The following is a 15,292-nucleotide window of genomic DNA, read 5'->3' on the forward strand; positions in this document are numbered from 1 at the left end:
TTTAATTCAAATGATGGTCATTTGTTCAATTATTTCTGTTCACTTAACTAGGATCTGAAGCATGTGATTTCTAAATAGTGAACCCCAGTATAAATAAATTCCTTTCACTTAAGGGAACTCTACAACAAATTTTAAATGTGATTAAATTCATTATGATTCTGGACCTGGACCTTCTGTAAAGCTGCTTTGTTACACTGTCTACTGTAAAATACAACCCCAAATCAGAAAAAGTTAGGAACAGTTAGTTCCGGTACGGTTAGGAAAATGCAAATAAAAAAAGAAAACAGTGATTTCTAAATTTATTTTGAATTGTATTTCATTGCAGACAGTATGAAACCAAGATATTTTGTGTTTGATCTGGTCAACTTCATTTCATTTTTTAACATACAGTACATCCATTCCTGCGTTTCATGTCTTCAACACATTCAAAAAAATGTTGGGATGGAAGTAATTTAAGGTTAGTAATGAGGTAAAACAATTAAATAATGATGTGATTTGAAACAAGTGATGTCAACAGATGATTAGAATCGTGATTTGGTATGAAAGCAGTATCCAAGAATGGCCTAGTGCAGGGGTTTTCAAAGTGTGGGAGAGTCAGCCCCCCCTCAAAGAGCAAATAAACAACAGCGCCCCCCCCCCCCCCCCCCCATAATTTTTGTTGTTGCTATACTTAATGTTCCATTCATATTTTAAAAAATGGTTGTTGTACACATTTTAATTTTTTTATTTTACATATTTTAAACATCTGTGCTTTTTGAAAAATCTTTTTTTTTACACATTTAAAACGTATGAGCTTTTTTAAAACCTCTTTTTTTACACATTTTAAACATCTGTGCTTTTTAAAACCTCTTTTTCTTACACAATTTAAACATCTGTGCTTTTTAAAAACTTTTTTACACATTTTAAACATCTGTGCTTTTTAAAACATCTTTTACACATTTTAAACATCTGTGCTTTTTAAAACATATTTTTTTACACATTTTAAACATCTGTGCTTTTTTAAAACCTCTTTTTTACACATTTTAAACATCTGTGCTTTTTAAAACCTCTTTTTTTACACATTTTAAACATCTGTGCTTTTTAAAACCTCTTTTTTACACATTTTAAAAATCTGTGCTTTTTAAAACCTCTTTTTTTTACACATTTTAAACATCTGTGCTTTTTTAAAACCTCTTTTTTACACATTTTAAACATCTGTGCTTTTTAAAACCTCTTTTTTACACATTTTAAACATCTGTGCTTTTTAAAACCTCTTTTTTTTACACATTTTAAACATCTGTGCTTTTTAAAACATCTTTTTTACACATTTTAAACATCTGCGCTTTTTAAAACCTCTTTTCTTTACACATTTTAAACATCTGTGCTTTTTTAAAACTTTTTTTTACACATTTTAAACATCTTGTTTTACACATTTTAAACATCTCATAGCATCGTTAGCTAGCACCTCTTGGCAGACAACACACTGTGGCAGTGGAGCATCTTCAGATCCAGTCCATGAAAATCCAAACTTTAAATAATCGTGGCCATACTTCCTTCTTTTTTTGCTTGGCCCAGACTCTGTCTCCTCACTCACTGTAGCTTTAGGTACTAAAAATCGATCCATTTTGTCTCTGGCAAAGGCTAGCTGAAGTTCGCTAAATGTCCATAATAGTAACTTATTCCGGTTTATTTTTCCTCACGTTGCGCCCCCCCTGAAGAACTCTGGCGCCCCCTAGGGGAGGCACGCCCCACACTTTGAAAAGCCCTGACCTAGTGTTTAAGGATCAAACATGGGCTGAGAATCACCAGTTTGTTAACAAATGTGTGGAAAAAAATATTGAAATGTTTAAAAACATTTGCTCCTCAAAGAAAGACAGGAAGCTACTTAGATATTTCACCCTCTACGGTGCATAATATCATTAAACGATTCGAGGAATCTGGAGCAATTTCGGTGCATAAAGGGTAAGGGCACAAGCCGAAGCTGAACATCCGTGATCTCTGATCCCTCATATGACACTGCATCAAGAACCATCATTCATCTATAGTTGATATAGCCACATTGGCTCGGGATTATTTTTGGCAAACCTTTGCCAAGCACTAGAATACTGAGTTACATCCACAAATACCAGTTAAAACTTTACTGTGCAAAAAGTGCACTGTGCCTTCTATAAACTGTATCCAGAAGCACTGTCAACTTCTCTGGGCTCGGAGGCATCTGGGATGGACCGTCACACAATGGAAATGTGCATTGTCGTCAAACAAATCAGTATTCCAGGTTTTTTTTGGAAGAAATTGACACTGTGTGCTCTGGACCAAAGATGAAAAGGGCCATCCAGCCTGTTACCAGCAACAAGTCAAAAAGCCAGGGTCTGTCACGGTATGGGGTTGTCTCGGTGCCCTTGGCAAAGGTAACTTATACTTCTTTGATGGCAGCATTAATGCAGAAAAGTACATTGAGATTTTGGAGCAACATGTGCTGCCTCCAAGACAACATCTTTTCCAGGGATATTTCAACAAGACAGTGCCAAACCACATTCTGCACACAATTATAAAGGCATGGCTGTGTGGTGAATTTTGAAACAAAAAATATGACAATGACGACCCCATTACTGTTGCACACCTTAAGACCTGTTTGTAGCAAGAATGGGACAAAATACCACCCAAAACAATTCATCACTTGGTGTCCTCCGTCCCTAAACATCTTTAAATGTTCTAAGAAGGAATGACATCATAAAGTGTTAAATGCTTTACCGTCCCAACTTTTTAAAAATGTGTTGCAAGAATCAAAATAGTAAAGAGTGTTTATTTTGGAAAAAAAAATCATGAGGTAAAATATCATATAATGTGCTGTTGTATTGCTGTGAGTGCAATATAAGTCAAATATTATTTATTAATCATTGTTTTCAGTTTTGATTTCAATTTCAACATACTGTTCCTACTTTTTGAATCAGCATTTAAATAAAATACAGTTTGACATGACAAAGAGGTCAATGCTATAAGACTATCCAAGACACTAATATGCAATATTAATACTAAACTGACGAGGGCCTTTCTGTGCGGAGTTTGCATGTTGTCCGCGTGGGTTTCCTCCGGGTGCTCCGGTTTCCCCCACAGTCCAAAGACATGCAGGTTAGGTTAACTGGTGACTCTAAATTTACCGTAGGTGTGAGTGTGAATGGTTGTCTGTGTCTATGTGTCAGCCCTGTGATGACCTGGCAACTTGTCCAGGGTGTACCCCGCCTTTCGCCCGTAGTCAGCTGGGATAGGCTCCAGCTTGCCTGCGACCCTGTAGAAGGATAAAGCGGCTAGAGATAATGAGATGAGATGAGACTGTACATAAACTGTGTGTACATGTGCTCTGTGTTGAACAGCAGAGGAGATACTTATTGAATTCTTGTATAGCAAAGTAGCCCTGATAAACAATTTTTTTCTTTTTTTTTTCTTTAAGCTCCCTTTCATGTTTTGTGAGTGAAGACATTCCATGCTTGGAAGGCTAGCACAGCTTTATCTGTTTGGCACGCACAGACGAGCAGCTAAGAGAAAAAGGCAATTATGAATCAGAGAAAGAGGCTATTAAGGTTCACAGAGGACTACAAAATGGGCTAAAAGGAAACACATACAACCGAATTCATCATTTGTCAGTCTTAAAACAACAGACACCACCAGACATTTTTCCAACAAAAATTTAAATTGTCCAACTTGACAGCCATAGCAATAAGTGGAGTCTATACTATGATTCCAGATATGCTATCACCACTACTCTCAATCCAAGTGTGTGTGTGTGTGTGTGTGTGTGTGTGTGTGTGTGTGTGTCTGGAGAAGCTTACGTCCAGGGCCACAGACTGTTTGGCCCAAGATTTCTTCACCTGATCATACATTATTGTGTTATTGATCCCCAGCCCACAGAATATCACAAATGCCTGAGAGAGAGAGAGAGAGAGAGACAAAGAAGTAGTTAATAGTGGAAAGAAGTCTATGATTAGTGAAACAACAGACAAGATAAAACAAACTAATAGTTTTAAAACTGGCTGCAAGTCATACCTCAAACAGTCTTTGGTCTGCATCATCAAATGGTTTCCCATCCAGCCTGTTTAGGACCTGTGCAACACCTGCAACACACACAGCATGCAGCATGGGTCGTTAGAGTTTTGATGTTATTATGGAAACAGGCTCAGTTACAATAAAATATATCACAAATCTAGATTAAATAAGAAGTGAAAACACTCTCTTTTGTTGCTACTCTATCTCAGCAGTGTGATGAATGCTACAGGGCAATAAAAAGTTGTACTTTCATTGACACTCCTACCAGACCCCAATCTTGCATCCAAATATTCCTTCATTAGAGCTAGTGCTCTATAGATACAGTCCAGAAGCTACTGCTGTATATACACAACCTTGAAACTACTGCTCTATAGATACAGTCCTGACTCTGCTGCTTTATAGATACAGTCCTCAAGCTGCTGCTCTATAGATACCATCCTCAAGCTGCTGCTCTATAGATACAGTCCCGAATCTACTGCTCTATAAATGCAGCCCTCAAGTGACTGCTCTATAGATACAGTCCTGAATGTACTGCTCTATACAGTCCCGAATCTTCTGCTCTATAGATACAGTCCTGAATCTACTGCTCTATAGATACAGTCCCGAATCTTCTGCTCTATAGATACAGTCCTGAATCTACTGCTCTATATATACAGTCCTGAATCTACTGCTCTATAGATACAGTCCTGGATGTACTGCTCTATAGATACAGTCCTGAATGTACTGCTCTATAGATACAGGCCCGAATCTTCTGCTCTATAGATACAGTCCTGAATGTACTGCTCTATAGATACAGTCCTGAATGTACTGCTCTATAGATACAGTCCCGAATCTTCTGCTCTATAGATACAGTCCTGAATGTACTGCTCTATAGATACAGTCCTGAATCTACTGCTCTATAGATACAGTCCTGAATCTACTGCTCTATAGATACAGTCCTAAATCTACTTCTCTATACAGTCCTGAATTTACTGCTCTGTAGATACAATCCTGAATCTTCTGCTCTATAGGTACAGTCCTGAATCTACTGCTCTATAGATATAGTCCTTAAAGGGCCCCAGTACAACATTTAAACATGATTGATATAGATAGTACAAGCCCTAATTATAATAATGCACACAAGTTTAGCCACCTGATTAACTATCATAAGCTTAAAAGTCCAAAAGCACATCAAGTTTTATTGTAACATGGGCAACCAATATGGTGCCCAGGATGTGACATAAATTCATTGATAGCCAGGTACTGGAAGTTAAGTGTATCCAATGTAAACATACTTGTTAGTCTGGATTTAGTCAGGTGAAAAAGAGTTATCTTCAAGTCAGTACAGATAGTGGAGAAACCGGATATCTGTATGAACCTCAGAAAAAGGACTATCCATATCTGGGAAATGATTTCAGCAGCGAATCATCAGATGATTCTAAGGATGAAATCGGTGGTGCTTTGCAAGTACAAAGTTGGGAAGGCAGGAAAGGGCTCGGCAGCTATCTGGTGCTGATGTGGAAAGTGTGCCGAGCAGAAAACTGACATTGAATGTGTTTGTTGTAAAGAGCATGGACTTTTATGGAATATAATACAGGCACAGTCATTGAATTGTTTCACGGATAAACCCAGTTTGGAAACATATGTCACACATAAGCCTGCTTTGGAAATGGACTATATACAGGCCAGTAGCCTGATACGAGAGAGCCAGGACCAGATGGAGAACTCAAAAATTGGTAAGCAGCCTATTTTATATATAGAAACTCGGTGTGTGTGTGTGTGTGTGTGTGTTTATGCATATGTGTGTGTCCATACTAGCTATAAAGCCAATTTCTTTATTTACTGTGTGTATGAATACAGCTACAGACATGCAATGTGCCACAAGAGTTTATATGGTCTAAATATAGGCTAGTGGCAGCTTGAATCCGAGTGTGAGCTTATAGCGGAGCAAAGTGTGGAGCATCGGAAAACACTTGACCACCAGACAACGAAATTTGTATCTTTATTTACATAAGATAGATGTGTTTTATCCAGCACTATTTCTTAAAAAGCAAATTAAAAATAAATATGGGATTATTTACTAACACATTTTACACTCCTCAGGAGCTCTGCTTTTAGGCAGTGCCTCCCTCTCTCTTTCTAGTTTAGGCAATATATACAGTGGGGCAAAAAAATATTTAGTCAGTCACCAATTGTGCAAGTTCTCCCACTTAAAAAGATGAGAGAGGCCTGTAATTTTCATGATAGGTATACCTCAACTATGAGAGACAAAATGAGAAAAAAAAATCCAGAAAATCACACTGTCTGATTTTTAAAGAATTTATTTGCAAATTATGGTGGAAAATAAGTATTTGGTCAATAACAAAAGTTCATCTCAATACTTTGTTATATACCCTTTGTTGGCAATGACAGAGGTCAAACGTTTTCTGTAAGTCTTCACAAGGTTTTCACACACTGTTGCTGGTATTTTGGCCCATTCCTCCATGCAGATCTCCTCTAGAGCAGTGATGTTTTGGGGCTGTCGCTGGGCAACACGGACTTTCAACTCCCTCCAAAGATTTTCTATGGGGTTGAGATCTGGAGACTGGCTAGGCCACTCCAGGACCTTGAAATGCTTCTTACGAAGCCACTCCTTCATTGCCCAGGCGGTGTGTTTGGGATCATTGTCATGCTGAAAGACCCAGCCACGTTTCATCTTCAATGCCCTTGCTGATGGAAGGAGGTTTTCACTCAAAATCTCACGATACATGGCCCCATTCATTCTTTCCTTTACACGGATCAGTCGTCTTGGCCCCTTTGCAGAAAAACAGCCCCAAAGCATGATGTTTCCACCCCCATGCTTCACAGTAGGTATGGTGTTCTTTGGATGCAACTCAGCATTCTTTCTCCTCCAAACACGACAAGTTGAGTTTTTACCAAAAAGTTCTACAACCCCGATTCCAAAAAAGTTGGGACAAAGTACAAATTGTAAATAAAAATGGAATGCAATTATGTGGAAGTTTCAAAATTCCATATTTTATTCAGAATAGAACATAGATGACATATCAAATGTTTAAACTGAGAAAATGTATCATTTAAAGAGAAAAATTAGGTGATTTTAAATTTCATGACAACAACACATCTCAAAAAAGTTGGGACAAGGCCATGTTTACCACTGTGAGACATCCCCTTTTCTCTTTACAGCAGTCTGTAAACATCTGGGGACTGAGGAGACAAGTTGCTCAAGTTTAGGGATAGGAATGTTAACCCATTCTTGTCTAATGTAGGATTCTAGTTGCTCAACTGTCTTAGGTCTTTTTTGTCGTATCTTCCGTTTTATGATGCGCCAAATGTTTTCTATGGGTGAAAGATCTGAACTGTAGGCTGGGCAGTTCAGTACCCGGACCCTTCTTCTACGCAGCCATGATGCTGTAATTGATGCAGTATGTGGTTTGGCATTGTCGTGTGGGAAAATGCGAGGTCTTCCCTGAAAGAGACATTGTCTGGATGGGAGCATATGTTGCTCTAGAACCTGGATATACCTTTCAGCATTGATGGTGTCTTTCCAGATGTGTAAGCTGCCCATGCCACATGCACTAATGCAACCCCATACCATCAGAGATGCAGGCTTCTGAACTGAGCGCTGATAACAACTTGGGTCGTCCTTCTCCTCTTTAGTCCGAATGACACGGCATCCCTGATTTCCATAAAGAACTTCAAATTTTGATTTGTCTGACCACAGAACAGTTTTCCACTTTGCCACAGTCCATTTTAAATGAACCTTGGCCCACAGAAGATGTCTTCGCTTCTGGATCATGTTTAGATACGGCTTCTTCTTTGAATTGAGCCCATTTTGTGATTTCCAATACAGAAGCATGCCTGTATGTGATGCAGTGCCGTCTAAAGGCCCGAAGATCACGGGCACCCAGTATGGTTTCCTGGCCTTGACCCTTACGCACAGAGATTCTCTGAATCTTCTGATGAAATTATGCACTGTAGATGATGATATGTTCAAACTCTTTGCAATTTTACACTGTCGAACTCCTTTCTGATATTGCTCCACTATTTGTCGGCACAGAATTAGGGGGATTGGTGATCCTTTTCCCATCTTTACTTCTGAGAGCCACTGCCACTCCAAGATGCTCTTTTTATACCCAGTCATGTTAATGACCTATTGCCAATTGACCTAATGAGTTGCAATTTGGTCCTCCAGCTGTTCCTTTTTTGTACCTTTAACTTTTCCAGCCTCTTATTGCCCCTGTCCCAACTTTTTTGAGATGTGTTGCTGTCATGAAATTTCAAATGAGCCAATATTTGGCATGAAATTTCAAAATGTCTCACTTTCAACATTTGATATGTTGTCTAAGTTCTATTGTGAATACAATATCAGTTTTTGAGATTTGTAAATTATTGCATTCCGTTTTTATTTACAATTTGTACTTTATCCCAACTTTTTTGGAATCGGGGTTGTATTTTGGTTTCATCTGACCATATGACATTCTCCCAATCCTCTTCTGGATCATCCAAATGCTCTCTAGCAAACTTCAGACAGGCCTGGACATGTACTGGCTTAAGCAGGGGGACACGTCTGGCACTGCAGGATTTGAGTCCCTGGCGGCGTAGTGTGTTACTGATGGTAGCCTTTCTTACTTTGGTCCCAGCTCTCTGCAGGTCATTCACTAGGTCCCCCCATGTGGTTCTGGGATTTTTGCTCACCGTTCTTGTGATCATTTTGACCCCACAGGGTGAGATCTTGCGTGGAGCCCCAGATCAAGGGAGATTATCAGTGGTCTTGTATGTCTTCCATTTTCTAATAATTGCTCCCACAGTTGAGTTCTTCACACCAAGCTGCTTACCTATTGCAGATTCAGTCTTCCCAGCCTGGTGCAGGTCTACAATTTTGTTTCTGGTGTCCTTTGACAGCTCTTTGGTCTTGGCCATAGTGGAGTTTGGAGTGTGACTGTTTGAGGTTGTGGACAGGTGTCTTTTATACTGATAACGAGTTCAAACAGGTGCCATTAATACAGGTAACGAGTGGAGGACAGAGGAGCCTCTTAAAGAAGAAGTTACAGGTCTGTGAGAGCCAGAAATCTTGCTTGTTTGTAGGCGACCAAATACTTATTTTACCGAGGAATTTACCAATTAATTCATTAAAAATCCTACAATGTGATTTCCTGGATTCTTTCCCCCCATTCTGTCTCTCATAGTTGAAGTGTACCTATGATGAAAATTACAGGCGCCTCTCATCTTTTTAAGTGGGAGAACTTGCACAATTGGTGGCTGACTAAATACTTTTTTGCCCCACTGTGTGTGTGTGTGTGTGTGTGTGTGTGTGTGTGTATATATATATATATATATATATATATATATATATATATATATATATATATATATATATATATATTAGGGGTGGCACGGTTCACAAAAGTCGCGGTTCGGTACGTATTGCGGTTTGAGGTCTGCGGTTCGGTACGTATTGCGGGGTTTTTTTTTAATCTTAAGTACTCTGTATTTGGGCATATAGCCTACTATTTACCTTAAGTAAACATAGTTTAGGATACAGCATTTAAGAGAGGTTAAAATTATAGTTACAATGAAATAATCATGCACAAACTGAGTTTGAGTTGACATAAGCACATTTTATGAACAATCTCTGATGAAAAGCCAGGTAGTATTTTGAAACAGCAAGAGGGAAGACATGGATGATTTCAACAGCTTTTTTATTTACTACAGTATTTATACAAAGTGTCAGGAGTGTTTGCTGCCATGTTGTGGCATCTAGAGGAACCAGGTGTCTTTTGTCACATACAGAGTTTTCATAATTGGAAGAAATAAAAATGAGTTCTTAAAGCTTACTTTTGAACAGATGTGTGTGTTAAAACTTAAACTTTTATGTGGCGACCAACCAACCACCTATATACAAAAACCGAATCAAAAACTCTTCTAATCCCTGAGAGTGAGGATGTATTTTTTCACTTGAAATTAAAGTGCAGTGTTTTGAAACGTATGGCTGGATTTCTTATCTAATCTTAAAGTGCCACTGTATTCTTAGAACGATTTATAACAAAATACACACACAGTCAATATAAAATATTGCAATAAAACCAATCACTGCACTGTTTAAAACAAACCTCCCCTCCCCTCGCCGGAAAAAAAAAAAAAATCTAGTTCGCCCATTATCCTGTGTCATTCTGAGATGCGCAGATAGACAGTAAAGAGAATTCCGAATTCCCTTTACTGTCTATCTGCGCATCTCAGAATGACACAGGATAATGGGCGAACTAGATTTTTTTTTTCCGGGCACCGCGGTACGCCGGAAATCCGGTGCGGCGCCGGAACGCTATCACCCCTGTTCGCGCGAAAGAGAACCACGTGGTTTCATACGGGCATTCGGCTTTTTTTTTTTTTGGCGAACGTCTTAAATAGGGGTACCGCGGTTTATACGCGTATTGCACCGCAACAGGCGTATCGTACGGTTCGGTTTTTTTCCCATAACCGTGCCAAGCCTAATACATATATATATATATATATATACAGGTGGCATGGTGGTGTAGTGGTTAGCGCTGTCGCCTCACAGCAAGAAGGTCCTGGGTTCGAGCCCCGGGGCCGGCGAGGGCCTTTCTGTGTGGAGTTTGCATGTTGTCCGCGTGGGTTTCCTCCGGGTGCTCCGGTTTCCCCCACAGTCCAAAGATATGCAGGTTAGGTTAACTGGTGACTCTAAATTGACCGTGAGTGTGAATGGTTGTCTGTGTCTATGTGTTAGCCCTGTGATGACCTGGCGACTTGTCCAGGGTGTACCCCGCCTTTTGCCCGTAATCAGCTGGGATAGGCTCCAGCTTGCCTGCGACCCTGTAGAAGGATAAAGCGGCTAGAGATAATGAGATGAGATATATATATACACACACACACACAGTTAGGTCCATATATATTTGGACACTGGCACAAATTTTTTTTTTTACCTGTTTACTGAAACATGTTCAAGTTATAGTTATATAATGGACATGGACATAAAGTCCAAACTTTTAGCTTTCATTTGAGGGTATCCACATTAAAATTGGATGAAGGGTTTAGGAGTTTCAGCTCCTTAACATGTGCCACCCTGTTTTTAAAGGGACGAAAAGTAATTGGACAATTGACTCAACGGCTATTTCATGGGCAGGTGTGGGCAATTCCTTCATTATGTCATTCTCAATTAAGCAGATAAAAGGCCTGGAGTTGATTTGAGGTGTAGTGCTTGCATTTGGAAGATTTTGCTGTGAAGAAAACATGCGGTCAAAGGAGCTCTCCATGCAGGTGAAACAAGCCATCCTTAAGCTGCGAAAACAGAAAAAAAAACATCCGAGAAATTGCTACAATATTAGGAGTGGCAAAATGTACAGTTTGGTACATCCTGAAAAAGAAAGAAAGCACTGGCGAACTCATTAATGCAAAAAGACCTGGACACCAACAGAAGTCAACAGTGGTGGATGATCGCAGAATAATTTCCATGGTGAAGAGAAACCCCTTCACAACAGCCAACCAAGTGAACAACACTCTCCAGGAGGTAGGCATATCAATATCCACATCTACCATAAAGAGAAGACTGCATGAAAGTAAATACAGAGGGTTCACTGCATGGTGCAAGCCACTCATAAGCCTCAAGAATAAAAAAGGCTAGATTGGACTTTGCTAAAAAACATCTAAACAAGCCAGCACAGTTCTGGAAGAACATTCTTTGGACAGATGAAACCAAGATCAACCTCTATGAGAATGATGGAAAGAAAAAAGTATGGCGAAGGCGTGGTACAGCTCATGATCCAAAGCATACCACATCATCTGTAAAACATGGCGGAGGCAGTGTGATGGCTTGGGCATGCATGGCTGCCAGTGGCACTGGGCCACTAGTGTTTATTGATGATGTGACACAGGACAGAAGCAGCCGGATGAATTCTGAGGTATTCAGAGACATACTGTGTGCTCAAATCCAGCCAAATGCAGCCAAACTGATTGGTCGGCGTTTCATAATACAGATGGACAATGACCCAGAACATAAAGCCAAAGCAACCCAGGAGTTTATTCAAGCAAAGAAGTGGAATATTCTTGAATGACCAAGTCAGTCACCTGATCTCAACCCAATTGAGCATGCATTTCACTTGTTAAAGACTAAACTTCAGACAGAAAGGCCCACAAACAAACAACAACTGAAAACTGCTGCAGTAAAGGCCTGGCAGAGCATTAAAAAGGAGGAAACACAGCGTCTGGTGATGTCCATGAGTTCAAGACTTCAGGCAGTCATTGCCAACAAAGGGTTTTCAACCAAGTATTAGAAATGAACATTTTATTTACAACTATTTAATTTGTCCAATTACTTTTGAGCCCCTGAAATGAAGGGATTGTGTTTAAAAAATGCTTTAGTTCCTCACATTTTTATGCAATCATTTTGTTCAACCCACTGAATTAAAACTGAAAGTCTGAACTTCAACTGCATCTGAATTGTTTTGTTCAAAATTCATTGTGGTAATGTACAGAACCAAAATTAGAAAAATGTTGTCTCTGTCCAAATATTTATGGACCTAACTGTATATATATATATATATATATATATATATATATATATATATATATATATATATATATATATATATATATATATAGTGCAAGATGATTTACAGGACAGTCTCAACCTGTTCGCCATCGTATTCAACACACAAGAACCAGCGAGCAACAGTACCATTTAATCTGGCACCCATGGCATATGTCTATCTGCAGGAAAAAAATAATCCATTAGTGTTAACATAATTTTGACTAACCCTGTATGTATATATATTCACTTTGAATGTCTATACTATTCTACCTAATATTCTTGCATAGCCTGAATCCCTTTTCTATGGATGGTGTTGGAATATTGTTGGCACACATCGGGTTTGAGTCTAACGCGATCTGCGTAGCCCAAGCACTCGCCTGTAGATTCCTCTCAAAGCAACTGGGCTCAAAATGGTCATTGCAAACAACAGAATGTTGACCAAATGAGAGTGTTTCTAAAGTGTGACCTATTTCCCAGTTGTGTAGCCACTGTTTAGCAAGTTGTTTACATTTCTCGGTTATCAGCAATAAAACACAAAAAAAAATACTTTCCCTTATTATTATGTTTATTATTTTTGCAACCATAAGTTTTGTACTCCGCTATTTTTCAACAATGTTTTGTACATCTGGCTACGCTGCAGTGTCAGGAGCAGTGAGCCAATCAAGATACAGGAAACCTATAAATGTTACTACGTCAGACACCACCCACAAAATGGCAATATGGCTGCGCCCTTGAGTGAGCAGGAATACAAAAGAAATTTAAACTGCTTTATGCAGCACATTGTGACAATACAGGGTAGTCAAAATGCACTTGTGCAAAACGTGTAATATTTCTAGCCTATGTTTATTTTTCGCTGTGGGTACCCTTTAAGCTACTGATCTAGAGACAGTCTTTAAGCTACTGTCCTATGTAGCATTGAATCTACTGTTCTAGAGAAACAGTCCTGAAGCTACTGCTCTGTCGATACAATCCTGAAGCTACTGATCTAAAGATATGGCCCTGAAGTTGCTGCTCTAGAGATTCAGCCCTACAGCTACTGCTCTATAGATATAGTCCTTAAGCTACTGCTCTATACAGTCCTCAATATGCTGCTCTAAAGTTATCATCTTGAAGGCAATGCTCTACAGATACAGTCCTGAAGATACTGCTCTACAGATGCAGCCTTACAACAGAAATACAGCTAGAGATTCAGATCCATATCTAATGCTCTACAGATGCATCCCAACCTCCCCACAGCTTCTGCTCTACAAATACAGCCATACAGTGATACTTCTTCTAGAGATATAACCCTAGCGGTACCTCTCTAGAACAAATCAATAGCTATTTCTCTAAATATAGAGTTGCACAGCTAGTGCTCTAGAGACACAGCCCTACAGCTATTGCCCTAGGCACAGTACATCCATGCAACTATATAGCAAATATATATTACTGATCTAGACATACAGTTCCAGGCCTACTGCTCTAGGGATAGAAATGTAGAGTTATTGCTCTAAAGATACAGCCCTACAACTACTGCTCTAATGATATATGTGTATATCTACTGCGCTAAAGAAACAGTTATAGGACCTGTTCACCTTCTATGCTCAAATCCAGTTTTGTAGCAGTGAGGGTTCATGTTTCTAGATGATCCACATTTATTATTGTGTTGATAGACTGGTGCTCTGTCTGTACTGCCTGTACATTTGTAAAATCACTAATATCCCAGGCGACAACAAAAATGTCATACTAAAAATGTCAACAACATTTATGGCCATTCATATTACTATATGATCGCTATTATTGTGTAATACTATCATTATATCAAGATTCTTTCGCTTATTTGTTCACAAACAATTGATTAAACTCTTTAGAAACAATTCTTAGTTGTGGTTGTCTCAGTTCTTCCTCTAACTACCTTATGGTCAACTGGAAAATTCAAACTTGTGTCACTGTTAGCACCATTTAAGCCATGCAGATTGTTTGCCTGGATTCTTCTTCAGCCATAAATCATTTCAAATAAAAGCAACTGCCAGCTGAGAATTTTAGGTTAACTTTAAAAGATTCAATTAATTATGTAATTGTCTTAAAATAATTACAAAACTAATGTAATAATTCTTTATTATATAAATTCTTTATTGAAATTCTTTATTATAAATAAATACAAAAATAATATAATCCTATGACATATAGAAACTGTAAGACAAATTAGATAACATTTGAAATTTATGACACAACAAATATAAATTGAAGAATAATTTAAATCTAATTATGTGCCAGTGATGGTGAAATATACTATGGAATACAGCCCTAATTACTGAACGGTGCTTAAAAAAATAATAAATAATAATTTTTATTTATTTATTTTTAAAAACCACCTCCTCTTGTCCTGATGTACTTTCTGCCTGGTCTGAATGGTGTCAGAATATCTAGGACATGAAGAGATAAATGAGAAGTGTTTCAGAGGTGTATGGCTGGAGGGATGAAAGACTCTGTGTGTGTGTGTGTGGCAATGATTATGACGTGGTTTAAGCTGTCATGGGAGTATCCTTGGCTTCCTTTATGTTCGAGTCCTCTCGTCTGGCTAGATGCTGGAGAGAAAATGGCCTCCTTTACTTCTCTTGCCCTTTTACGCACTCGTTAAAGAATCAAAGCCTGGGTTAAAGAGTCTAATTGATAGTAAATGGAAAATTCAGTTTTTAAAGACCAGGAGAGAGATTAAACAATTAAACATATTAAACAGTCAAGGTAAATGTGAATCTATAAAGGTAAAAA

General features: G+C 38.6%; 1 protein-coding gene across 1 annotated transcript in view; it reads right to left on the reverse strand.

Moving 5' to 3' along the window:
* The window catches only part of pde11a (phosphodiesterase 11a), a 144,599-nt gene that overhangs the window by 60,026 nt on the left and 69,281 nt on the right, over nt 1–15,292 (reverse strand). The window contains exons 8-9 of the mRNA XM_060930569.1: nt 4,021–4,088; nt 3,807–3,899 (exon numbers count right to left, since the gene is read on the reverse strand). Of these exons, the coding sequence (XP_060786552.1) occupies nt 3,807–3,899; nt 4,021–4,088 (161 nt within the window). The remainder of the gene's footprint in view (nt 1–3,806; nt 3,900–4,020; nt 4,089–15,292) is intronic.

Source organism: Neoarius graeffei, chromosome 9 (genome assembly GCF_027579695.1).
Source record: "Neoarius graeffei isolate fNeoGra1 chromosome 9, fNeoGra1.pri, whole genome shotgun sequence".
In the NCBI taxonomy this organism is placed as follows: domain Eukaryota; kingdom Metazoa; phylum Chordata; class Actinopteri; order Siluriformes; family Ariidae; genus Neoarius; species Neoarius graeffei.